The sequence below is a fragment of the Miscanthus floridulus genome, chromosome 14 (genome assembly GCF_019320115.1).
Source record: "Miscanthus floridulus cultivar M001 chromosome 14, ASM1932011v1, whole genome shotgun sequence".
In the NCBI taxonomy this organism is placed as follows: Eukaryota; Viridiplantae; Streptophyta; class Magnoliopsida; order Poales; family Poaceae; genus Miscanthus; species Miscanthus floridulus.
In genome coordinates, this window is record NC_089593.1 from 32,110,479 (window position 1) to 32,134,530 (window position 24,052).

The 24,052-nt window shown below is 43.1% G+C and overlaps 2 protein-coding genes across 2 annotated transcripts; both read left to right on the top strand.

The window, feature by feature from the left end:
• The first annotated feature begins 2,053 nt into the window (after positions 1–2,053).
• On the top strand, positions 2,054–2,476 carry LOC136503310 (uncharacterized). The gene has a single exon (XM_066498433.1). The coding sequence runs from the start codon at positions 2,054–2,056 to the stop codon at positions 2,474–2,476; it is 423 nt and encodes a 140-aa protein (XP_066354530.1).
• A 2,430-nt stretch (positions 2,477–4,906) lies between these two features.
• Positions 4,907–7,616, top strand: LOC136503311 (uncharacterized). Its single transcript, XM_066498435.1, has 6 exons — positions 4,907–5,327; positions 5,430–5,512; positions 5,893–6,581; positions 6,665–6,749; positions 6,840–7,004; positions 7,107–7,616. The coding sequence occupies exons 1-6, from the start codon at positions 4,907–4,909 to the stop codon at positions 7,614–7,616; spliced, it is 1,953 nt and encodes a 650-aa protein (XP_066354532.1).
• The last annotated feature ends 16,436 nt before the right edge of the window (positions 7,617–24,052 follow it).

Here is a 24,052-nt window from a genome sequence, read left to right on the forward strand (position 1 = left end):
CCTAGGTTTGGGTTCGTGACACCAAGATACACTTATCTTTGTATTTGTATTTGTGATAAACCAAGCTAGTGATATACACTTACCTTTGTATTTGCGATAGCATCCACTCCCTCATGCACATTGTGTTAGGACTTAAGAAAATATATATTGGAATTGTATAAACCTAAATTGGCAAAAAATAGGACTAAAAAACTTATAAATTAAAAATGAAGGAATATAAATTGAAAGAAAATGCAAAAAAATGTGTTAGGTGTATCATATATACGACATATCATATAGGTGTATCATGTTCAATGTCACCTTCTTTGCCTTGAGGTGATTTCATGTGGGAGCTAAGACAATGTTTCAGTGCAAATTGGTAATCGATGTCCTCAAGGACAGGATTTATCGCACAAACCATCTTTTTGCAGCGTGACATCTTTACCTAGGTTTGGGTTCGTGACACCAAGATACACTTATCTTTGTATTTGTATTTGTGATAAACCAAGCTAGTGATATACACTTACCTTTGTATTTGTGATAGCATCCACTCCCTCATGCACATTGTGTTAGGACTTAAGAAAATATATATTGGAATTGTAAAAACCTAAATTGGCAAAAAATTAGGACTAAAAAACTTGTAAATTAAAAATGAAGGAATATAAATTGAAAGAAAATGCAAAAAAATGTGTTAGGTGTATCATATATACGGCATATCATATAGGTGTATCATGTTCAATGTCACCTTCTTTGCCTTGAGGTGATTTCATGTGGGAGCTAAGACAATGTTTCAGTGCAAATTGGTAATCGATGTCCTCAAGGACAGGATTTATCGCACAAACCATCTTTTTGCAGCTTGACATCTTTACCTAGGTTTGGGTTCGTGACACCAAGATACACTTATCTTTGTATTTGTATTTGTGATAAACCAAGCTAGTGATATACACTTACCTTTGTATTTGTGATAGCATCCACTCCCTCATGCACATTGTGTTAGGACTTAAGAAAATATATATTGGAATTGTATAAACCTAAATTGGCAAAAAATTAGGACTAAAAAACTTGTAAATTAAAAATGAAGGAATATAAATTGAAAGAAAATGCAAAAAATGTGTTAGGTGTATCATATATACGGCATATCATATAGGTGTATCATGTTCAATGTCACCTTCTTTGCCTTGAGGTGATTTCATGTGGGAGCTAAGACAATGTTTCAGTGCAAATTGGTAATCGATGTCCTCAAGGACAGGATTTATCGCACAAACCATCTTTTTGCAGCGTGACATCTTTACCTAGGTTTGGGTTCGTGACACCAAGATACACTTATCTTTGTATTTGTATTTGTGATAAACCAAGCTAGTGATATACACTTACCTTTGTATTTGTGATAGCATCCACTCCCTCATGCACATTGTGTTAGGACTTAAGAAAATATATATTGGAATTGTAAAAACCTAAATTGGCAAAAAAATTAGGACTAAAAACTTGTAAATTAAAAATGAAGGAATATAAATTGAAAGAAAATGCAAAAAGATGTGTTGCAACCCTGAATCGAACCGACGCCTACAAGTTCCAGAGTAGCGGACAAACCATTGAGCTATCACCTGATTTTGGTAAGTTTGAAGGAATTTATTCCTTTGAGTGATTATCTATCCCTGCTTTGCGCGTAGGCCCTTCAACTCCCCGGCCACGCTGGTCACGCGGTTCCCATGAAGAGCCGCCGTTTTTCCTGGTCCTTGGACTGGTTGCGGCCCTTCAGTTCCCCATGAAGAGACGCCACGTTTACCTAGGAGTCCATCGGCTGCTCGCGCCGGTTCCCAACGCAGGCGCGCTCCGTCTTCCGAGGGGTGCGAGTTATTGCACCGTTAGTTCCACCCACCGACATGCCTATATAAGCCCGGCCCCCATGCACAGTCGGCCGCCATTGCACCACCACGCGTCAAGAAAGCGAATCACCCTTCCCATGCACACCTCGCCCCGGCCCTTGACCCGCTGCCACAATGCCTCGCCGCTTGAAGACAACATGGGCGATGCGGAACCCGTTGTCCTCACGTGACCCCTAACGCCTCCGTCGATGCCATCGTCTGAGTCGAACCTCGAGGTGAACCTCGAGGACGATCCAGACCGTGAGACCACATCGGAGGAGGAACCGGAACCTCTTCCAGTGGAGGAGGTCATCTTCAACTCATTGGAGACGGCTCAGAAGGAGGAGGAGGACCGGCGCCTCCACGCCATCACGCAGAAGGAGACCGATGACTGCATCCTAAAGCGTGTCGTTGAGATCTCCAAGGAGGAGGAGCGCCGCCGCAAGGAGGAGGAGGAGCACCACCGCCAGGAGGAGGAGCGCCGCCGCCAGGCGAAGGAGCGCTGCCGCGAGGAGGAGGAGTGCCACCGCCAGGAGGAGGAGACCGAGCGGCATCTCGCGATGGACGCAGAACGACGCTGGCGTAGGGCTGAGCAAAAGAAGCGCAAAGAGGAGCACCGGCAGCAGGGTTGAAAAACCGTGATTAATCTATGTCTTAGGTCAATGTAATAATTTACTGGTGCTGAAAAAACCATGTCGTCGAATCCTTTGTTTGATCATCGTCACCTTGGGTTGATACTTGCATTGCATGACCTCGTTTTATTTACTTACATATTGGATGTTGCATTGTATGACCTCGTTTTGCTTACATCGTCCCTTGGATTGGTACTGCATGTGGCGATGCATCTTGGTCGTTGACTCATTGTCACGAAGACCATAGTATATGATATGCTACGTACCGGAGATCGAGGGGCCAACAGGACTATTGCTCTTCTAGATAATACCGTGTTGCAGCATGTCTATCACTTAACGCTCAATGTCAGTTTTCAATATTGGAGCATAGCGATACGGTCTTATGAAGACTGGGTTGGCACCTTCAATAAGTGGAATAGAGTGATCACATGAGCGAGGAGGAGGCAACTCAGTGGGCTCCTAAAATATAACATCAAACTCGTTGTCCTTCATAATATGGCATGCAAAAGCTATCTTCATAATTAAGGCTGATCTATCATGTCCATCATCTACCATCTCGGGGCGTGTCATGTTTTGCTGCGTCACCGTGTCCACCATCTACCCCTTTGAATGCATGTACACGTATGCCTATGTCAACGTGTTACACATACATCTCCCCATCTCCTTGTCTCATCCGCTTGTTCTTCAGCAGTTCCCAAGGCACCAGTAGCGGGGAATTAAGTTTGATCTGTCATGTCCACCATCTACCCCTCTGAATGCATGTACACGTATGCCTATGAATGCATGTACACATACATCTCCTCGTCTCCTCTGCTTGTTCTTCGACAGTTCCCAAGGCATCGGGCGCGCTATGTTGCTTTGGATTTGTGGAAGTGGGCGAGATTTCATCGTGTCATGCATGTGTTAGCTCCTAGGTAACCTGCAAATGTGTGTGTTGGTGCAGGTTTTTGTCATGTCTGCGTCAGCTCCTGCATTACAAACCCTTGGTCGTTGAGTTAAATTATGAATAGTCCTAAAGATTGACGATGGTGGAGGTGAGGAGTAGCATGGGTGACGCTCCATCCTTCATAGAGGCTGTGAGACGCCGGGCCGGGTGATCTTTTTTTTAACGCCTGTTGCCAACTAAAATTTACCCCAAAAAATTGGGCTTCGGATCACAAATTCTCGTACATAGCGCGCCTGTGCCAGAGGGGCCATCCACGAGAGCAACATGGGCCCTGCAAGCAGCGTAGCACATGGACGCAATTTTTTATGTGTGACATAGAGTTCTCCTATTCTAGTTCGGTTGAAACCCTTGCATCATTGACACCGCCTCCTCTCGTGACGTTTGGTGCCGAGCATCGCCGTTGATCCAGTGCCCGTCCGACTCCTCTGCCCGTTCGACTACTCCTCCGCCCGTCCACCGCGGTTGGTGCGTCTCGTCATTGCAGAATAATGTCAGGTGATGATAGGAGTTGGATGCGCTTGCCTCGTTCTTCAATTGAGTGGCAGGAGAATCTCTGAAATTTTCTAGACATCACATTTGGTGGCACATCGAGAGGTGGAACTGCTGCGTGTCCATGTCCTAGATGTGTATGCATGGCATACAGACCTCGGCCTCTGGTTCAGCTTCATTTGCTTCATAGAGGGTTTGATGAAAGCTTTATCAGGGAAGGGGAAGGTTCAGATGTGGGATTGCACAACGAAGACGCACCAGCAGCCGATGTAGAAGTACACAATGACGCACCACCACCAGCTGATGTAGAAGTAGACAACAAATCCGCACCACATGAAGTTGGAGTAGACAACGAAGAAGGCGCACCGAGTGATGACGACCGTGGTGTCACTAATTTGGTTAGATCCATAATCAGAGGTGCTATACATGGAGAGATCAGAGATACTAATGACAATGAACAACCGAATGAACATGCGAAGATATTCTTCAAATTATTACAGGAGGCAGAAAAGAAATTGTATCCAGGTTGTGAGGATGCTACTAAGGTCTCTTTTATTGTGGAACTTTTTCAGGTTAAGTGCTTGTATGGTATTAGTAACAGAGCATTGGAGGGGGTACTTAATCTATTCATAAGGTTTGTTCCTAAAGGCCACTGTGTCCCGGACACAATGGAGAAAGTGCAAAGGGTGGTTTGAAATCTAGGCTTGGACTATGTAAAGATACAGGCCTGTGAGAAGGATTGTGTGTTATTTTGGAAGGAAAACACAAATCTAGATACATGTCCCAAATGTGGCGAGTCTAGGTGGAAAACGACCGACGACGGTGCTCACAAGGACGCTGCAGATGGTGATGCTGATACAACAAACAAGAAGCGTGTCCCACGTAAAATCCTATGGTACTTTCCTCTTACTCCTCAGCTACAAAGATTATATATGACAGAGAGCACATCATCACAAATGCGATGGCATAAGGAAGAATTGGTCGATGATGGCAAAATGCGTCACCCTAGTGACTCGAAGGCATGGAAGCATGTGGATAACAAGTATGGTTGGTTTGCAAAGGAAGCTCATAATATTAGGCTGGGTCTTGCTTCTGATGGCTTCAACCCCTTTGGCATGCAAAATGTTACATACACCACATGGCCTGTTATCCTCATCCCTTATAATTTGCCTCCTTGGTTGTTTAAGAAACAACCTTATTGGATTATGTTGATGTTGATTCCTGGTCCAAAATCTCCTGGAATGAATATTGATATCTATTTGAGGCCCCTCATTGATGAGCTAAAGGATCTTTGGGAAAAGGGAATTGATACATGGGATGACAAGGTAAAGAAGAATTTTAAACTACATGCTATTCTGCTTTGGGCAATTAATGACTTTCTTGCATATGCGATGCTTTCTGGTTGGAGCACAAAAGGCAAATTTGCATGTCCATACTGCCATAAGGATACATATTATTTGTGGTTGAGATTTGGAAAAAAGCACTCCTACATGGGACATTGTCGTTTTTTGCCGTCAGACCATCCTTTCCACATGAACAAGATGAGCTTCAACAATGAGGTGGAAACTAGGGAGGCTCCAGTACCAGTGTCTGGTCAACAGGTATTGGACCAGTATGAAACTTTTGATCAAGTGATATTTGGAAAGGCGACATCAAAAAAGAGGAAGCATGATGAAGATAAAAGATGGCACAATTGGAGAAAGAAGAGTATTTTTTTGAGCTCCCTTTCTGGTCTTCTTTGCTCATAAGGCATAATTTGGACGTGATGCGCATTGAGAAAAACATATGCGAGAGCATATTGGGTACTTTGCTTGAAATTGAAGGTAAATGTAAGGACAACGAGAAGACCCGACTTGACATGGAACAGCTAGGGATAAGGCAAGATCAGCACCCTATCATTGACAATGATAATTATACCTTGCCACCAGCCTTGTACTTTTTAGATAAGGCTGACAACAAAAGTTTATGCCAATTTCTACAGGGAGTGAAGATGCCTAATGGGTTTAGCTCCAATATAAGGAGATGTGTTGACGCAAATGCATGTAAGGTGTCTGGACTGAAAACACATGACTACCATATTATTCTACAGAAATTGTTACCCTTAGTCATCAGAAAGATTTTGCCCAAAGAAGTTGTCATGCCATTGATTCAGCTTAATAGATTCTTCAGTGCACTTTGTTCGAAGGAGCTGGTGGAAGAAGATCTTGACAAACTTAGCAGTTCAATTAAAAAGACTCTTTGTCGGCTTGAGATGGTATTCCCACCTGCATTTTTTGATATCATGATTCATTTGCCGGTTCATCTAGCTGAAGAGGCTAAACTTGGAGGGCCCGTGTGTTATAGATGGATGTATCCAGTTGAGAGGTATCTACGTATTGTTAAAGGCTATGTGAGAAACAAGGCGCACCCAGAAGGTTCAATAGCCGAGGGATACATAGCCGAGGAGTGCCTTACATTTTGCTCTAGATTCTTGGACGTCGACACCAAGCTGAATCGCGCTGATCGTCATGAAAGTACAATAGTGAATGAGCCACCATCTGGTCTGAGCGTATTTGGAGAAATGGATTACAAGAGGAGAGGACAAACTACCGAGATATTTGGTGCAGATGAGGTTCGGAAGATGAGGCACTACATAATTAGTAACTGCGATGAAGCCAGACCATGGGTTGAGTAAGTTGCAATATACCATTGTTAATTAATCTACTTTTTGTTTCTGGCATCAACTAATTAATTAATTGGCTATTTTAATGCAGCGAGCACATGGAAGAACTAAAAAATAGTATAAGGAATCTTAATAAACGACACGAGGAGCACTTTGTAAGGTGGTTCGAGGGCAAGGTTAGTTCTATTTTTTACTTTTTTTATTCCATGTGATGGTTAGAACGAAGTACTTATTAACTGGCATTTGTTTTCAAACTGTGTTTGCAGATCACCAAACTATACGAGAAAGGTGAAGCAAGTGAACTTATGTATGCCCTTTCTCAAGGACCGGACCATCGAGCTCGTGTGTTCAATAGATGCTACATCAATAACTGGCTATTTCGAACGACTACCATTGAGAGAAACCTCGTCACACAAAACAATGGTGTGCTTGTGAGGGGTGATGGTACTACTGGCAACATGACCTGATATGGAGTGATTAGAAGAATGATCTCACTCGAGTTCCCTGCACAAAAAGAAGTTTTATTGTTTCAGTGTGATTGGTATGATGTGCCGGCTACCAGTACCAGTAGAAGTAGAGGATATAGTAGGGATAAATATGGTGTTATCGATATCGATACTTCCAGGTTCAGATATTCAAATGAACCTTACATTCTGGCAACACAGGCCGAACCGGTGTTTTTTGTCAACCTCGTGAACAAGCCAGGATGGTCTAGTGTTGTTGCGGTGAGACCAAGAAATTTGTTTGCCATGCTAGAAGCAGAAAATGAGGGTGACATGGAAGTCGATCTACTTGATGTGGGAATCCAAGACATGAATCTATTAGGCCCAAATGAGGATTTGTCAAATTGGACAAGACCAGACAAGGAAGGCACAACTGGTGATGCCTCTGTTATTAATCAGGTGCGTGGCGAAGCAGTTCTCGAACCAGATGATGTGGTCTTACTTGATGATGATGATGATGATGAAGATGACACCTACATTGACGATGGAGTTGTTGCACCAGTTGCGGTAGAAAGCATAGAAGATGATTTCTTTGTTTAAATACTTATCCTTTGTACAACAGTGATGTTTTTTCTGGATTTTTTTAAAACAATCTCATTGTCCGGGATAATGAATAGCTGCAGTTGGTCTTTAAACTGTTATACTCATGTTTGTTTTCTATCATAAGCACAAATATCAGCAAGCTGGACAATTTTTTTGTTTTCTGAAATTATCATGGAAGATGCGGATGGTTATCGTCCTTGTTGACATATGAAGTGAATTAGCCATCTTCATCATGTAAACAAGTAATATAAAGGCGGCTTAATGTCGAACACACCTTAGTAGCCTAGTGGTAGATGAGTGTTTGATTGTACTTTAGTTCCTGGGATCAAATCCTTTGTGGAACATTTTTTTGTCAATAGAATACATTATTCAGAAATGCGTGGAGCATTTTGTCTATTGCAACCATTTTTGGTATATTGCAACACTTTTAGGCCGTTGCATCAGGGGTAGTCTAATGCGTGGAGCATTTTGTATATTGCAACCAATTTTGTATATTGCAACACTTTTAGGCCGTTGCATCAGCGGTAGCCTATAGCAACACAAAAAAACCGTGGCAATATTAACATGATATTGCGACCATTTAGGATTGTAGTTGCAATAAGTACTTAACAATTGCAACGCCACAAAAATTATTACAACCCCAGAAAACCGTGGCAATAGGAACATGCTATTGCATCCATTCGGAAATCTTGTTGCAATAACCACCCTAGCAATTGCAACACCATGGAACATTATTGCAACCCATAATAACCATGGCAATAGTTACAAGCAAAAGCAACCAAATCCAATATAGTTGCAATAACACCAAGTAATTGCAGCGAAAACCAATACTATTGCAACTCAAAAATGCCATTGCAATAATGCCAACTAACTGCAACACAATTCTTAAATGGTTGTAGTAGCACAAGCCTGTTGCAACGACAAACCACACATATTGCAACAAATTTAGTCCGTTGCATTATAGGCACATATTGCAACCATTTTTTTGAAAAAGGTTGCAATACGACCCACCTATGGCAACCAAATTAGTGGTGTTGAAATCATGTGGCGTGGCATTAGATGTAGAACCTTGTAGTGCACCCATCAATCAAGTAAGGCATTGGCTACAATAGGTATGATGGAAAGGCCAATGGAAGGAACATGATCAATGGTGTGCCGTATGTGAAGTTCAACAAGGGCGTTGCTCTTGATGAGCTTATATGCAAGGCCAACAACAAGGTCTACATTCCCAAGATTCAACCTACAAGTAACAAGACAATCAAGACAAAGCAATCCGAGGCCCTCAAGCCACAAGCACCACTTCCACGGTGCTATGCTAGTGATTACATGTGTTGTTGGGGCAAGGATGGCAAGATCGTGGTGAAGTATGTTGGTGCCCAAAAGAGGAAGGAGATTATGAGGAGTGTTTGGGTGCTGAAGTTTTATGTGACTAACCCCCGAGGACCCAAATCTGTTGGGGGTACCTAAAACAAAAGCTTGATTTGTCTTTGTAGGAATATTCCTCCGGTGGAACAAGTTGGGTGGTGGATAGTGGTTGCACCAATCATATGACCGGAGAGAAGGACATGTTCACATCATTCCAACCTAGTCATGACCAAAGTGGAAACATTGTGTTTGGTGACAATGGAAAAGGAGAAGTTCTCGGTTTGGGTAAAATTACTATCTCAAATGATAATTCCATTTCAAATGTTTTACTTGTGAATTAGTTGAGATACAATTTGTTGACCGTTTCGCAACTTTGTGAGATGGGCTACAATTGTCTCTTTACAGATAAGGGTGTGGAAGTCTATAGAAGGGACGATTCCTCTATTGCATTTACGGGTCATTTAAAAGGGAAACTCTATCTAGTTGATTTTACATCAAATAGAGTAAATCCTGAGACTTGTTTGATGGCAAAATCTAGCATGGGTTGGTTATGGCATCGCCGACTTGCCCATGTTGGGATAAGAAACTTGGCCAAACTTCAAAAAGGCGAAGACATCCTTGGACTAACAAATGTTTCTTTTGAGAAAGATAGGATTTGTAGTGCATACCAAGCGGGAAAACAAGTTGGAGCTAAACATCCCGTCAAGAATATTGTAACTACCGAAAGGCCATTGGAGTTGCTTCACAAGGACATATTTGGACCCGTCGCTTATATAAGCATTGGTGGTAACAAATATGGTTTTGTAATTGTTGATGATTATTCTTGTTTCACTTGGGTATTCTTTTTGCGTGACAAGAGTGAAGTACATGGCATCTTCAAGAAGTTTGCAAAAAGAGCCCAAAATGAGTTTGATGTCAAGATCAAGAGAGTTAGAAGTGACAATGGGAACATTGAAGAGTTCCTTGATGAAGAAGGAATCAAGCATGAGTTTTCGGTTCCATACACTCCCCAACAAAATGGTGTTGTGGAGAGGAAGAACCGAACGCTCATTGAAGCCACAAGAGCAATGTTGGATGAATACAAGACTCCAACTAACTATTGGGCGGAAGCGGTTAGCACGGCATGTCATGCTATCAACCGCTTATATCTTCACAAGAAAAGGGACAAGACCGCCTACGAACTTCTAACCGGTAAAAAGCCTAAGGTGCACTACTTTAGAGTTTTTGAATCCAAGTGTTTCATACTTAACAAGAAATCCAAAAGCTCAAAGTTTGCACCAAAGGTTGATGAAGGTTTCATGCTTAGTTATGGTACTAATGAACATGGATATCGTGTTTTCAATAAAACCACTGGTTTGATTGAAATCATGGTAGACGTGACTTTTGATGAAACCGACGGCTCTCATAAGGAGCAAGTCAATGTTATGATTGTAGGTAATGAAGAAGCTCCACATAAAGCCATCAAGAAGCTTGCAATTGGTTAAGTAAGGCCCATCAAAGATGAAGATGATGACAATATTGTGCATGTTGATCTTGATCCAACCACTCATCATGTTTCATCCAATGAATATGGTGAAGCTTCCGCAACAAGAAATGATCAAGATGGGAGATCAAATGAAACACAAGGTCATTCTCATGAAGATGGTGTCAACAATAAGCAAGCTCAACATCAACTCAACAATGAAGAAAGAAGTGAAGACAACCCTCCAATCGATCATGACCATGTTGATGAAGATGATGGCCCCATCCAAAGATCAACTCAAGTGCCACATCCTAGAATGCATCAATCCATTCAACGGGATCATCCCATTGATAACATATTAGGTAGCATTCGATGAGGAGTAACTGCACGTTCCCATTTAGCAAGTTTTTGTTAACATTACTCGTTTGTTTCTCCTTTGGAACCTCGTAGGGTGGAAGAGGCACTTGATGATCCAGATTGGATGATAGCCATGGAAGAGAAGTTGAACAACTTCACTCGGAATAAAGTTTGGTCCTTAGTGGAAAGGCCCAATCAAAATGTGATTGGAACCAAGTGGGTCTTCCGCAACAAGCAAGATGAGCATGGCGTGGTGACAAAGAACAAGGCAAGGTTGGTGGCTCAAGGATTCACTCAAGTTGAAGGCTTGGATTTTGGGGAGACCTATGCACCGGTGGCAAGGCTAGAATCAATTCATATTCTACTTGCTTATGCCGCACATCATGATTTCAAGCTATATCAAATGGATGTGAAAAGTGCATTTCTCAATGGCCCTCTATCCGAGTTGGTGTATGTGGAGCAACCATCGAGCTTTGAAGATCCTAAGTGCCCCAACCATGTCTACAAGCTCGCCAAGGCACTCTATGGGCTCCAACAAGCCCCTAGAGCTTGGTATGATTGCTTGAAGGATTTTCTACTCAAACAAGGGTTTGACATAGGAAAGGCCGATGCTACTTTATTTACTCGCAAAGTCAATAATGATATCTTTGTTTGCTAAATATATGTCGATGACATAATATTTGGTAGTACCTCTAGGCGATCTCGTATAATATTTGGTTGTGCAAACATAAAGTCCCATCAAAGTACGTGACCCTCATTAAGGACATGTACAACAATGTTGTGACTAGTGTTTGAACAAATGATGGTAACACAGATTACTTCCTGATTAAAATTGGACTTCATCAAGGGTCAGCCTTAAGCCCGTATCTCTTTGTCTTGGTAATGGATGATGTTACCAGGAACATACAAGGGGATATCCCTTGGTGTATGTTGTTCGCTGATGATATAGTGTTAGTGGACGAAAGCCAGGCGGGAGTAAATAGGAAACTAGAGTTATGGCGGCAGACCCTTGAGTCTAAAGGTTTTAGATTGAGCAGAACTAAAACCAAATACATGAGATGCTACTTTGGTAGAGTTGTACAAGAGGAGGGAGATGTGAGTTTGGAAGGTCAAGTAGTGCCTAAGAAGGATACCTTTTGGTATCTAGGATCGATGCTACAGAGGGATGGAGATATTGATGTGGACGTTAACCATAGAATCAAAGCAGGGTGGATCAAGTGGCGAAAGCTTCTGGCATTCTCTGTGACAAGAGGGTACCACAAAAGATAAAAGGCAAGTTCTATAGAACGACGATTAGACCGGCTATGTTGTATGGAGCAGAATGTTGGCCTACAAAGTTTCGACACGTTCAACAACCGAGTGTTGCAGAAATGCATATGTTGCGATGGATTTGCGGTCACACAAGAATGCACCGAGTTCGAAATGATGATATATGTGATTGCCTAGAGGTAGCACCAATTGAAGAAAAACTTGTCCAACATCGGTTGAGGTGGTTTGGCCAAGTCCAAAGGAGACCTCCAGAGACACCAGTGCATTGTGGAGTACTAAGCCAAGCTAATAATATGAGGAGAGATAGAGGAAGACCGAAATTGACATGGGGGAGGCAATAAAAAGAGATTTGAAAGCTTAGGATATACCTAGAGATCTATGTTTGAATAGGAGTACTTAGAAAGTAGCTATTAAAGTGCCTGAACCATGACTTGGGGCTCTTGGTGGGTTTTAACTCTAGCCTACCCCAACTTGCTTGGGACTGAAAGGCTATGTTGTTGATGTTGATGTTGACTAATGTGGCTTTTTGTGAGGAATTAGTAGGATTATGACGAATAGGTTCAAGATGTCCATGATGGGAGAGTTGAAGTTCTTCCTTGGATTTCAAATCAAGCAACTCAAGGATGGCACGTTCATAAGTCAAACCAAGTACAACAATGACATGTTGAAGAAGTTTAACATGGACAAAGCCAAGCCCATCAAGACACCTATGCCAACCAATGGACATCATGACCTTGATCAGGGAGGAAAGGATGTTGATCAAAAGGTATATCGCTCCATGATTGGATCCCTCCTTTTCCTTTGTGCATCTAGGCCCAATATCATGCTTAGCGTGTGCATGTGTGCAAGATTTCAAGCTAATCCGAAAGAATGTCATTTGATGGCTGTTAAGAGATTTTTTTGGTATTTAGTGCACACTCCTAATCTTGGCTTGTGGTATCCTAATGGCTCCACTTTTGAGTTACTTGGCTATTCTAATTCGGATTATGCCGGCTGCAAAGTAAATCAAAAGAGTACTACCAGGACTTGCCAATTTATTGGTAGGTCCTTGGTGTCTTGGAGCTCTAAGAAGCAGAATTCCATTACCTTGTCCACCGATGAAGCCGAGTATGTGGCGGCCGGTGCATGATGTGCCTAACTACTTTGGATGAAGCAAACCCTCAAGGACTTCGGATGTGAGCTAACCAAGATTCCCCTTTTGTGTGACAATGAGAGTGCCATTAAGTTGGCAAGAAACCCCGTAAACCACTCTCGAACAAAGCACATAGACATCTAGCATCATTTTTTGAGGGAACACGAAGCCAAAGGAGATATCGCAGTTCACCATGTGAGCAATGAAAAGCAACTAGCCGATATCTTCACAAAGCCCCTAGATGAGTCAAGATTTTGTGATTTGAGGAGTGAGCTAAATATCATTGATTCTCGTAACATGGCTTGATGTCTTGCACACACTTTGATTGATCTAGATAGGAGAAAACATTTGTGAAAATATTGAGTGATACTTTCAAAATCTACTTTATAGCTTTCATGTGTGACTATTTCTTTGTGGTGGTTAAATGAAAACTAGTCACACCTAAAAATATTAGTGTCCATCATATTTTTGCCCCACATAGCGTGGTAAACTCAAGTTTGGGAGTTTTTAGTTTCTCTGCGTTGGAAGTCCCGACGCAGGTCGAAACTCCCGACGGTCGGTAGTCTCGGCTCGCGCCAGAACTCCCAACAGTTGGAAGTCCCGGCGCCTATCCCAGAACTTCTGACATGGATCTAGACCATGCCACGTCTTTGACCTAGAGTTAAAATCCAGTTTTCACCCGTCTCAGCCCATTTTACAGCTATCATTCCTCCCTTCTTGCACTCCCATCGCCCCGTAGCCATGCCCTCGAGCAGGCCTCCTCATGCCACCCTCGCTCCTCCTCGCGCCACCGCGTCGCGCCAGCTCCGGTTCGCCCCTTGGCCATCAGGAGCTCCGGCCCCCATCCCTTCCGGCTGCGCCACCAGGGGTCCTGTCAGCACTCCTGGCCTCTTTGCCCCCTCTCCACCGCTCATGTGCTGCTCTTCTTCCTAGGCTCAGTGGTGGGGAGTCCATTCTTGGAGGTGCTCATGCTCGAAGATTTGTTTGTGGCCTATGGATTTCATTTTCCTCCGTCTTCTTCCTCTCTCTCAAGGTACAACCTCCATGGTGCCCAAACCCTAATGTCAATGTACCTTGCGATTTGTCTCTATTCTTTTTCCCTCTCTCCTCCTCTATCCTCCTTGTGTGAATGCGTGTTGAGATTTGAAGCCCCATGAATGGGCTTGTCATCATGTGCGTCGAAGGTCCCAGCGACCGCTGGAAGTCTCGACCGTCGGAACTCCCAGCTCTAGCCTGAACTCCCAACTATCGGAACTCCTGGCTACGACCGGAAGTCCCGGCTGTCGAACTCCCGACTTCGGTCGGGACTCCCGACCCCATGGTCACCACTCCGTTCATGTTTCTTCATTTCTTGATATTTGTTCGCCTCTCGTTGTCGTGTTTCTTAGTTCCACTTCGTATCTCTCGCAGCCATGGACAACGGCAGTCCCTCGCGCCGCAAGGAGAAGCGATCTAAGCACAATCAAGAACGAACCACTGCACCCAAGCCAATTAGCTGCACCAAGGTGGCTTATCCCTGTGATGGCGCTAGTGGTTCCCGTGCCCAAGCCAACCATGCACGTGGTCGTGGTGCTCAAGGCTCGGCTACCATTCCTCCACCTCTAGCACGTGCCTTTGCTGGAGATGATTCGATAGTGGATGCTAAAGAAGAAGCTCTCGAGCGAGCAGGCCGCACTATCGTCGCTGAGGTTATGAGTACACCGTCTCGAGGCCCTGGTTTTTTCAGTGAGCTTGTTATTTTTGATGGTCCTCTGCCAGTCATATAGGAGCCCCAGCTCGCTCCTGATCCTGCTGATGGTTTCACACCTCCTCTGCCAGTTGACTACCATCACAGGGTCTAGGACATCAGGTCCATGAGAGGCAGAAATTTGTATGCTGAAGAAGAGAAGGATCTATGCCTTGAGTACTGTTTCTGGCATCCTTTTCACTTTGATTACTATGAGTCCATTCTCTACAACATGTTTCTGAAGAAGAGGGAGCCACCGGTCCTTCAGATCAAGGTTATTGATGCTTATTCCCTTGGTTTTTTCAAGGAACCTAAGCTGGAGCAGATGGTTCATGATATTCACTCAATGGGGCTATCCTACCTGATGGCGTTTCAGAAGCATTAGAACAATGAGATCATCTATCAGTTTTATGCTTTCTATCACCATGAAGAAGACCCTAGTGGTGCCATTGACATTATCCATTGGACCACAGAAGGCAAGCACTACAAGGTGGATTTTATTACCTTCGCTCGCCTTCTTGGTTTGGGTGACACCGACCGCACTGCACCTGAGCTTACCAAGTATGAGGATGTGGCTTTGGAGGAGTATCAGCACATGTACCTTGATGGATATCCAGCTGACAGATAGACCATGTATCTGAAGCCCTACTACTATGTTCTGAACAACATCCTGTGATAGATTTTGTATCCAAAGCATGGTGACTCCACTTTCCTTCCTGATGAATCTCAGAAGGTCCTTCAACACTTTGGTGATGATTTTGACTAGTTCTCCATCAACCGATACATTTGGAATACATGATGCCAGTGAGGATCCTGTGAGGCACCTTCCCTATGCTCCCTACATCATGCATGTGATTGAGCAAGTATCAGGCATCCGGTTCCCCACAGATTCCCAGCACAAGCTCCTCAAGATCTCCAACAAGACTTCTATCACAGCTATAAGAGTCCTCAAGAAGAAAGCTGATGCAGCCCGAGGCAAAGGCAAAGGTCCTTCGGGTTCTTGCTCTCGCCGTGGTGCTTCACCACTTGTTGCTTCTCGTGCTTCTAGTGCTGAGCCACTCTCTTCCACCTCCTCTGGTAAGATGCCCAGCAAGTTCAAGTTCCTCATGACCTACATGTTTGGACAGTGCTGCGCTAGTGCTCAGCGCGAGCATGATATGCAAGAGAGGCTCTATCATTTGGAGCAGCAGGCTGGTATTGTGTCTTCACCTCCACCACCGTTTGTGCATCCCCATGATCCTCTAGCGCTTTATGATGAGGCTTGTGAGGCCTACGAGGATGATGCTGCTTCTCGCCCTCATGGCAAGAGCAAGGCCACTGCAAAAGATGAGGACTACATCGAGGAAGATGATGATGACGACGACGATGGTGGTGATGATGGTGACCATTATGATGATGAGGACTACGAGGATGAGTAGTCATTTCTTTCACGTGGCCTACCCCTTTTGGCACTTGTTGACAAAGGGGGAGTGTTAGGCTTTGATCTATCATGTAATAAGTTAGTTGGTCACTTAGTTTCGAGATTTTAAAACTTTTAGCTTGTATGAACTATGTCGTGTGGTGGCTAGTATGTGATGGACAACTATATATGTGTTTGTGATGGATGATTGTAGGACAAGTAATGGTTGTTTATCTATCTATTAGCTTGTGCTTGTCTCTACTTGTGATGATGAATGTTTTATTTTGGATGGCCATGTATTGCTTCAAGTTTCTACTTTGAATTCTTGGTCATCACATTCTCTTTTACTTGTTGTGTGAAAATAACATGTCATATTGCATCTCTTTTTCATGGATATATATTTATTCACATACACTTGTTGCACCCCATGGATTGCAAAATTTAGGGGGAGTTTCTTTTGATGTATGCAAATCATGTATAGATGATTCTCATTGAAATTCAATTTCATGCATACATCAAGGGAGAGCTCTTCATAAATTTTGGGGTTCAAAAACTTTAAATTCTTTCATTGTTATAAAAGCCTAAGTTGGCTGTCATCAATTATCAAAAAGGGGGAGATTGAAAGTGCATTTGTCCCCTATGTGGGTTTGGGTGTATTGATGACATCGAAATTAGGGACTAATGTGATCTTAATAAGTTATGTCGTAGCTATTAGTCCCATGAAAGACTCAAAGAGTTGATAAAGATGAAATGGTATCCTCAATTCTTGAAGTTGTAAAGGCGGAGGAACTCAAAGTGCTCTCCAAAGATTTTATATTTTGTTTTGAGTTTAGGATCCGCCGCACTATAAAGAGGGATGCAAACTTAGTTGGTCTGAGGAAGATAGAGTGCTCAAGCATAAAAATAAAATCAAAAGAGAGACACTCTAGCATTTCACGAGCATGTAGAATATCTTTTTGAGACTTTTGGTGTCGGAAGTCCCAATGTAAGTCAGAACTCCCAACTCAGGTCAGAAGTCCCGTCGCCTAGTCACTTACCCTGCATGGTGACTGTGGCTTTCTGAAGTCCCGACATGAGTCGAAACTCCCAATGGTTGGAAGTCCTAACTTAGGTCGAGAGTCTCGACATCTGGACCTTGGGTGGCTCGCTGACCACTCTTATTGGAAGTCCCGACGTACGTCGGGAGTCTCGACGTTGACCTGCTCATAGTGACTTTGACCTAGCTATGAACAATGTTTTCTTTATAGGTCGGAAGTCCTGAGATCTGCGTCGGAACTTCCGACGTAGATCTGAATGGTTGGATTTCTACCTTGAGTATAAATAGCTCTCTCTTCTCTTCTAACCGTGACTCACTCATTCATTGCAACCTACTCATAGTCAAAACAGCTCCCAAGCATTCAAGACTCCCCTCTTCTCTCCCCTTTGCTCCAATCTTCGATTCCCCTAGGGTTTTGAGTGAAAGGAGAGTGGATTGAGTGAGAGCATCACTTTAGCAAGCTTGAGCACTCGATTTCTTCATCAAGCCAATTGGATTTGCATCTATTACTCTTGGGGCTTCGCCCCTAGCCAGCTAGGCATCGCCCAAGAGCTTCCATCTTGTGGAAGAGCCTTGGGAAGTTTGTATTACCCTCGATTTCTTAGTGGAAACCTCGAGTGATCTTTGTGGTTGCTTTGAGAGAGGCAAGGAGGTGAAAGAGACTCCGGCCTTTGTGGTCACCTCAACAATGAGGACGTAGGATCTCTTTTGTGGGGTTGCCGAACCTTGGGATAAATCCTTGTGTCTCTTGGGCTTGTTGTTGTTGAGACTTGTGCTATCACTTTTATTCTTGTGTGTCTCTTCCTCTCCAAAGATTTTCTTAGGGTTTGGACTCGATCTATGGAGTGGTGACCTTTTGGCGTCAAAGGAGCAACTCCAACACGTTACCTTCCCACTAGGAAGTGGGGTTGTAAGTTATCGAAGTCACAAAATTCATTTTAGCACTTGTAGTACATTTCCCGTAGGCGTCAGGACTTCTGACAATTTACGCCGGAACTTCTAACGACGTCGGGAGTTCTGACCCAAATTGTCGGGACTTCCTACAGTTGCTGACAAGTGACTTTGAGTTTTGTGTAGAATCTTTTAGATACGCCTATTCACCCCCCTCTAGGCATTATTTCGATCCTTTCAACAAGTTAGATGCCAACGTATAATAATTTTACTATTATAAGTGGAATCTTAAGATATATATGCAGACACCACATAGTACTTTATTAGAGCACACACACACACACACACACACACACACACACACACACACACACACACACACACACACATATATATATATATATATATATATATATATATATATATATATATATATATATATATATATATATATATATATATATATATATATATAGCAGCTTTTCAATAAGCTTAATTCATATGATTAAAGCTGGAAATATAATAATGCACTAAAGAAATATAGCTACTTTGTTATCTACTAAATTGTTACAGCTTGTAAGAACTTATCAAATCCATGAAAAAATATAGCTACTTGATTGTTACAACTTGAGATAAATCATCACCTTGTAGCTAACTCATGAATAGGATGTTTCCTAAAGCTAAATATAGCTATTAATTATTAATTGCTCTCAGTTGTGATAGTGATAGCAGCTAGCACCTAGCAGCTAGCAGTAGAATGCCTGTACTCCCAGTAATAGCAACAAAAGATCTCCCAAAATGTTACTAAATCTGCCACTTCTAGTATGCATACTCTGTAAATTTTATACACTAAAGAATGAGGAAGGAAAAAAGATAGAAGAATCAACGACACAGAGCAACATAAGCAAAGTCAACAGACTAATGGCTGAGCTGAGCGGTGGGAACACAACTAACCGATTGTTATGTCTGTGTGTGGCTGCTGGCCGTTCTGGGCCCTGGCCGGTCATTGGTGACTCAGTTACTAGCAGATACAGATCTAGCGCAGGGATAGGGAGACATGTAGGGACAGAGAGTGGAGTAGCAGAGACTTGTGCAAATCACAGAGGCGGGGGGGGGGGGGGCTAGAGCCCAGCTTGGCCCCAACGTAGCTCCGCCCATGTGTACACCTACTATTACCTATCACTGAACTACTCATGTATTAGTTTCAGTTCAGTGCTCAACTGCTACTTGTAGTATTGTGATGTGCATTCTAAACATAAAGCTCACGCATTGGCCTTAACCTAACCAACCTCTCAGTACAAAGCTTTTTGATCTAAATTCATTTACGGCACCACGAACATGTTTCCTTGCAGCAGCAGCATGATTTAATTGTCACAAAGGAGAAAGCTATTTCATTATGTAAAGAAACTATAAGAAACTTAGTATCAGCTCTTTCATAGACCACATAAAAATAATTGCTCCTTCATTTTCAGTAAACTACTAGTAAAATAATTTCCTGCCTACTATGAATAATAGTACTACGGTTTCTGGCAATTAAAAACTGGAGTGAGCAACCTAAAATACTTCAGGCTAAGAGCAGATCATCACTATATATTGTTCATATGGCAGCTGACGGCTTATTTGAACAACAAACCAGATGATATTCCATATTGAAAGAACAAAGAATAGAGGGAAAGAAGTCGAATACATGCGGCGTTGACCTTGGAGTAGTGGCGGCGGCAGCACAACCCTAGGCACGTAGGGGCGAGCTTGGAGAGGTGGTGGGGCACCCAACGGCGGGGTCCTAGCACATGAAGAGGTCGAGGTCGGAAGGGCTTGAGGAGGGGACGCTGGGCCTCCACCGGCACCTCCTCGCCATATCAGGTCGCCTCCTAGCCAGAACTGACCTCCTTGGCTGACATTCGTCGGGGAGTGTGGCTGGAGGATGGTGGCAAATGGAGTTGGAGATGGAGGCGGGCGTACAGTGGCGCGCGGATGGTGACGACGGTTGTGGTATGCTGCGGCGGCAATGGTTAACGGTGGGCAGCCATGCGATGGCGAAGGACGGCAGGTGGATGTGCTTGGACACCGGTGGAACCCTAGAATCACCGGCGTGGGGACTTGGACAAAAAATGTGCTGAAGGAATGCCAGTGAGCTTCTAGCCTTAGCAAAACAGGGCGCGTAAAAAGAAAAAAGGATGAAAACGCGTCAGTAATAATAATGCAAAAAGAAAAAGGATGAAGACGCATCTGTAATAATAAAAAAATGAGCAAAAAAATTGTGTTGCCGCCTGGGATCGAACCTGATACCTCTGGGTCCACAAGTTGGTGTGTTACCATTGCGCTATGTTCGTGAGTTCAAACAAATGGCGGTTTTAATTATAAAAAAGTGAAAATAATAACACGCATCTGTGAGAATAAAAAATTTATATTATCCCCTCGGATCATCCTTCGCTCTCTCAGTCACATCGCTGCTCCTCTCGCTCTCTCCTCTGCTCCTCTCGCTCTCTTCCCCCCTCTGTTGTTGCCTGCGCCCTCCACTGTCGATCTTCTCCATGGCGTAGCACACCGGCCCAGGCCCGAATCAGCGCATGCTTAACCTCCCTCTCATCATATGCTTGGAATGCAGGCGGCGGCGGGTGGTGCGGCGGGCTTCAACGCAGGAGCATAGCCAAAATCAAGTTTTTTACTGTTGCCCCTTCCATATGGTAAGTTAGGGTTTCAAAAGTTTGATTCTATGTTGCTGCTGAGCTGCATCTGGATCTTGATTTCATTTTGGCTTCCGAGGAATTAGGGCTATCCTTTTTTCTTCTGGGAAGATGAATATGAGGAGCATCTGAAGATGCTGGCCAGGCAAGGATAGTTGACTGCATTGTTGGCTGGTGATGGAGAGCAGAGCACTGGAGGTCCCAAAGTGGAGGCAGTAGATCCTACCAAAGAAGTCAAAGCAGTTGCAGAAGAGGTCAGTGGCGACCTGAAACTCAAGATGTGTCAATTGAAGCTAGAGATGTGTGAGATGAAGGTCCAGCTTCGTGAAATGATGGTCAAGATCCTGGAAGCGAAGGAAGAGATTGCTAAGGGAAACAAGTCTCCACCAGTGTTTACTTGTCAGATTAGTTAGGTCTAGGTCTCAGCGCTGTCAGTTTAGTTGGCATTGTCATGGTTTGGTCATGTGATGTACTCCCTCTGTCCCTCTTTCACTGTCGTTGTGGCAGTGGATTTTAATGTCCACATTCACAGCTCCTGCCATGCATCTGGACAGACAAAGTGTCCATGTTCACATAGATTTAGCCGTACCTCCTAAGATGCCAAAACGACGATCAAATGGGGACGGAGGGAGTAGGTAGCTATTATCTAAATGTGGTTGTTATCTGAATGTTGTTGTTAATAAATGTGGTTGTTATTCGAATGTAGTTGTTAATAAATATGGTTGTTATCTGAATGTAATTGTTAATGAATGTGGCTAATAATCTAAACCACTTGACACTTGTTATTGACATGCTTTTGACAGACTTATCTTGGAAGATTGTCTCTAGTTTAAAATTCATATATATGACATCATCAGAATTTTCAAGTTTAAAATTCAGAGTGTCTATCTACAAATAAGGAGTGAGCCATGAATGAAATTTGGCTCTTCCTATTCTTTACATTTGCCATCTCCTGAATGTAATGTGGGTCTTCCTATTCTTTACATTTGCAAAAGTTACCTCTTTCTACTCACAAAGATTGTATAGAATTGAATAGGATTAATCTTAGATGGGTTTGTCATATAACCGTGGGTCAGACCAAAATCTAGGTTTCTGTCCATTCTTGATTTTGATACTTCTACCCTGATGAAGGTATAAATCCTTCACCTTGAGCAGGTCATATACCAAATGGGAGAATCATTTGCTTTTGAGTTACTGAGAAGATGGATTTCAAAAATTTCCTGCCACAAATCTGATCAATGCAGCAAGGATGACTAAACCAGTAATTTTCAAACCTAAAAATATTTGCCTTTGGGATGCCAATTTGAATTTTGTAGGGAAGGTGGTCAGAGGTAATCCTAGCAAGAGGGAGGACAACAGTAAGGGGATACTGATTAGTCCAAGCAACTGACGTGAAGAACCAATCAAGTTGCTCAAGAAGTGAGGTGTCCTGCATATTACTCCAAGTATAACTTTGACCCTTGATAGGTAATTCTATGAGCCCCAGATGACTGATGATATTATTAAAGATGACTGAATCATTAAAATTGCCGCATGGTCTTTTTCTATTTTTAGCAGATCTATAGAAATTAAAATCCCAATTAATAATCAACCAAAGATCATCATCTTCAATATTCAAGCTATATAACCAGCTAACAAAATTATCTCTGGTAGGTTGTCTGCAAGGGCCATAAACTATAACAAGGGTTCAGGCTACAAGGTTAGGTTAGTTTCAGCAATAGTAACAGCGAAGTGTGAAGAAGCCCATCAACAAACCAAGATCCCCCCAGATGCACCCTTAGAGGAGCAAAAGTCAAATTTTATCAAAACGCTTAGGAGCAAACTTACGAATGAAAATTGCAAATCAAAATTCTCTTTCTTGGTTTCCTGAAGGCAGAAAATATTTGCACTACTCTCCTCAATCTTGTTTCTTATAGGGTCCGACTTATCACTATCATTAAGCCCCCTAATATTCCAGCATAAGATATTCCAATCACGAGAATGACTATTCATTGTGACAAAATAAAGTAGCATAGAGATAACATAGAGTAGTATAGAGTAGCATAGACATAACCACCACTTACAAAGTTTTACAATACTGAAAACAACTATCAAAGCATAAAAAACAAGATAGACAACAAAATAAGACAATATATAGCCACCACCAGTCTGGCCCAGTCCTCCATTTCTTCTGGTCTTGCTCCATTGATCATTCTTGAGTGCTTGGGTCCAGAGTATGCTTCTCAGCATAGTCTTCTTGAATCTGTAGCTTCTCCTGTCCTCATCATCAACAATAGGGGTTATTTCCTTTGCTTTCCTCTTCTTTCTCCCAGGAGGAGTAGCTTCCACCATTATTTCATCTTCTTCTTGGCCCTCAGTTGATTCCTCTGGAGCCATGTTGACATCTTCATTAAGAGGTGGCACCACAACCATAGCTGCCAACAGACATACCAGCATCCCAGGGAGCAGGGTTATGGGTTGAGGGATGGAGATGCTCCAAAATCTGCTGTAGAGCAAACTCCTGGTTGTAGACAACAATCTTTTTATTCTCTTCTAGTCTTGGGGCTTCAATTTTAGGTGAAGTATCAGAGAAAGCTTGAATGAGCTGTAACCTGGACCTCTTGTATCTAAAGGATGTGGAGGCCTCTGCATTGTTTCCCCTATTTGGATTATCAAGAGCAAGATCCCAGGAGTCCAATTCAGGGTTGTCAGGGCAGAGGTTGACAACTAGGTTTTTCATAGGAAGAAGTAACTGGGCCTTCCTGGCCAATTCAGTCAAAAGCATCTCCACTGAAGGGACTGGACCAAAAGGCATATGCAGCCCAAGATTAGCTGCCATTTCTCTGACCAGAAAGTCACTCTCAAAAACATGCACATTGTTTGGAGAGATCACTAGTGCCCTCTCTGCCAAAACTCTGCCTGCAGATTTAGGAAGAGGTAGTTCAAGAGTGATTGGGTGCCCCTGGGCTCTGAAGAATTCTCTGGTTTCTAAAGATACTGAAGCACTGTCTTTAGGTTGATCGGGGTGCTCCATAACTACATTGGCAACAGTAATATCTGCAAGGTTGTTCACTTCTGCAAGCTCATTCTCATCAACCAAGTCCCCTTCTTGTTGAAGCCAGGGTACCCA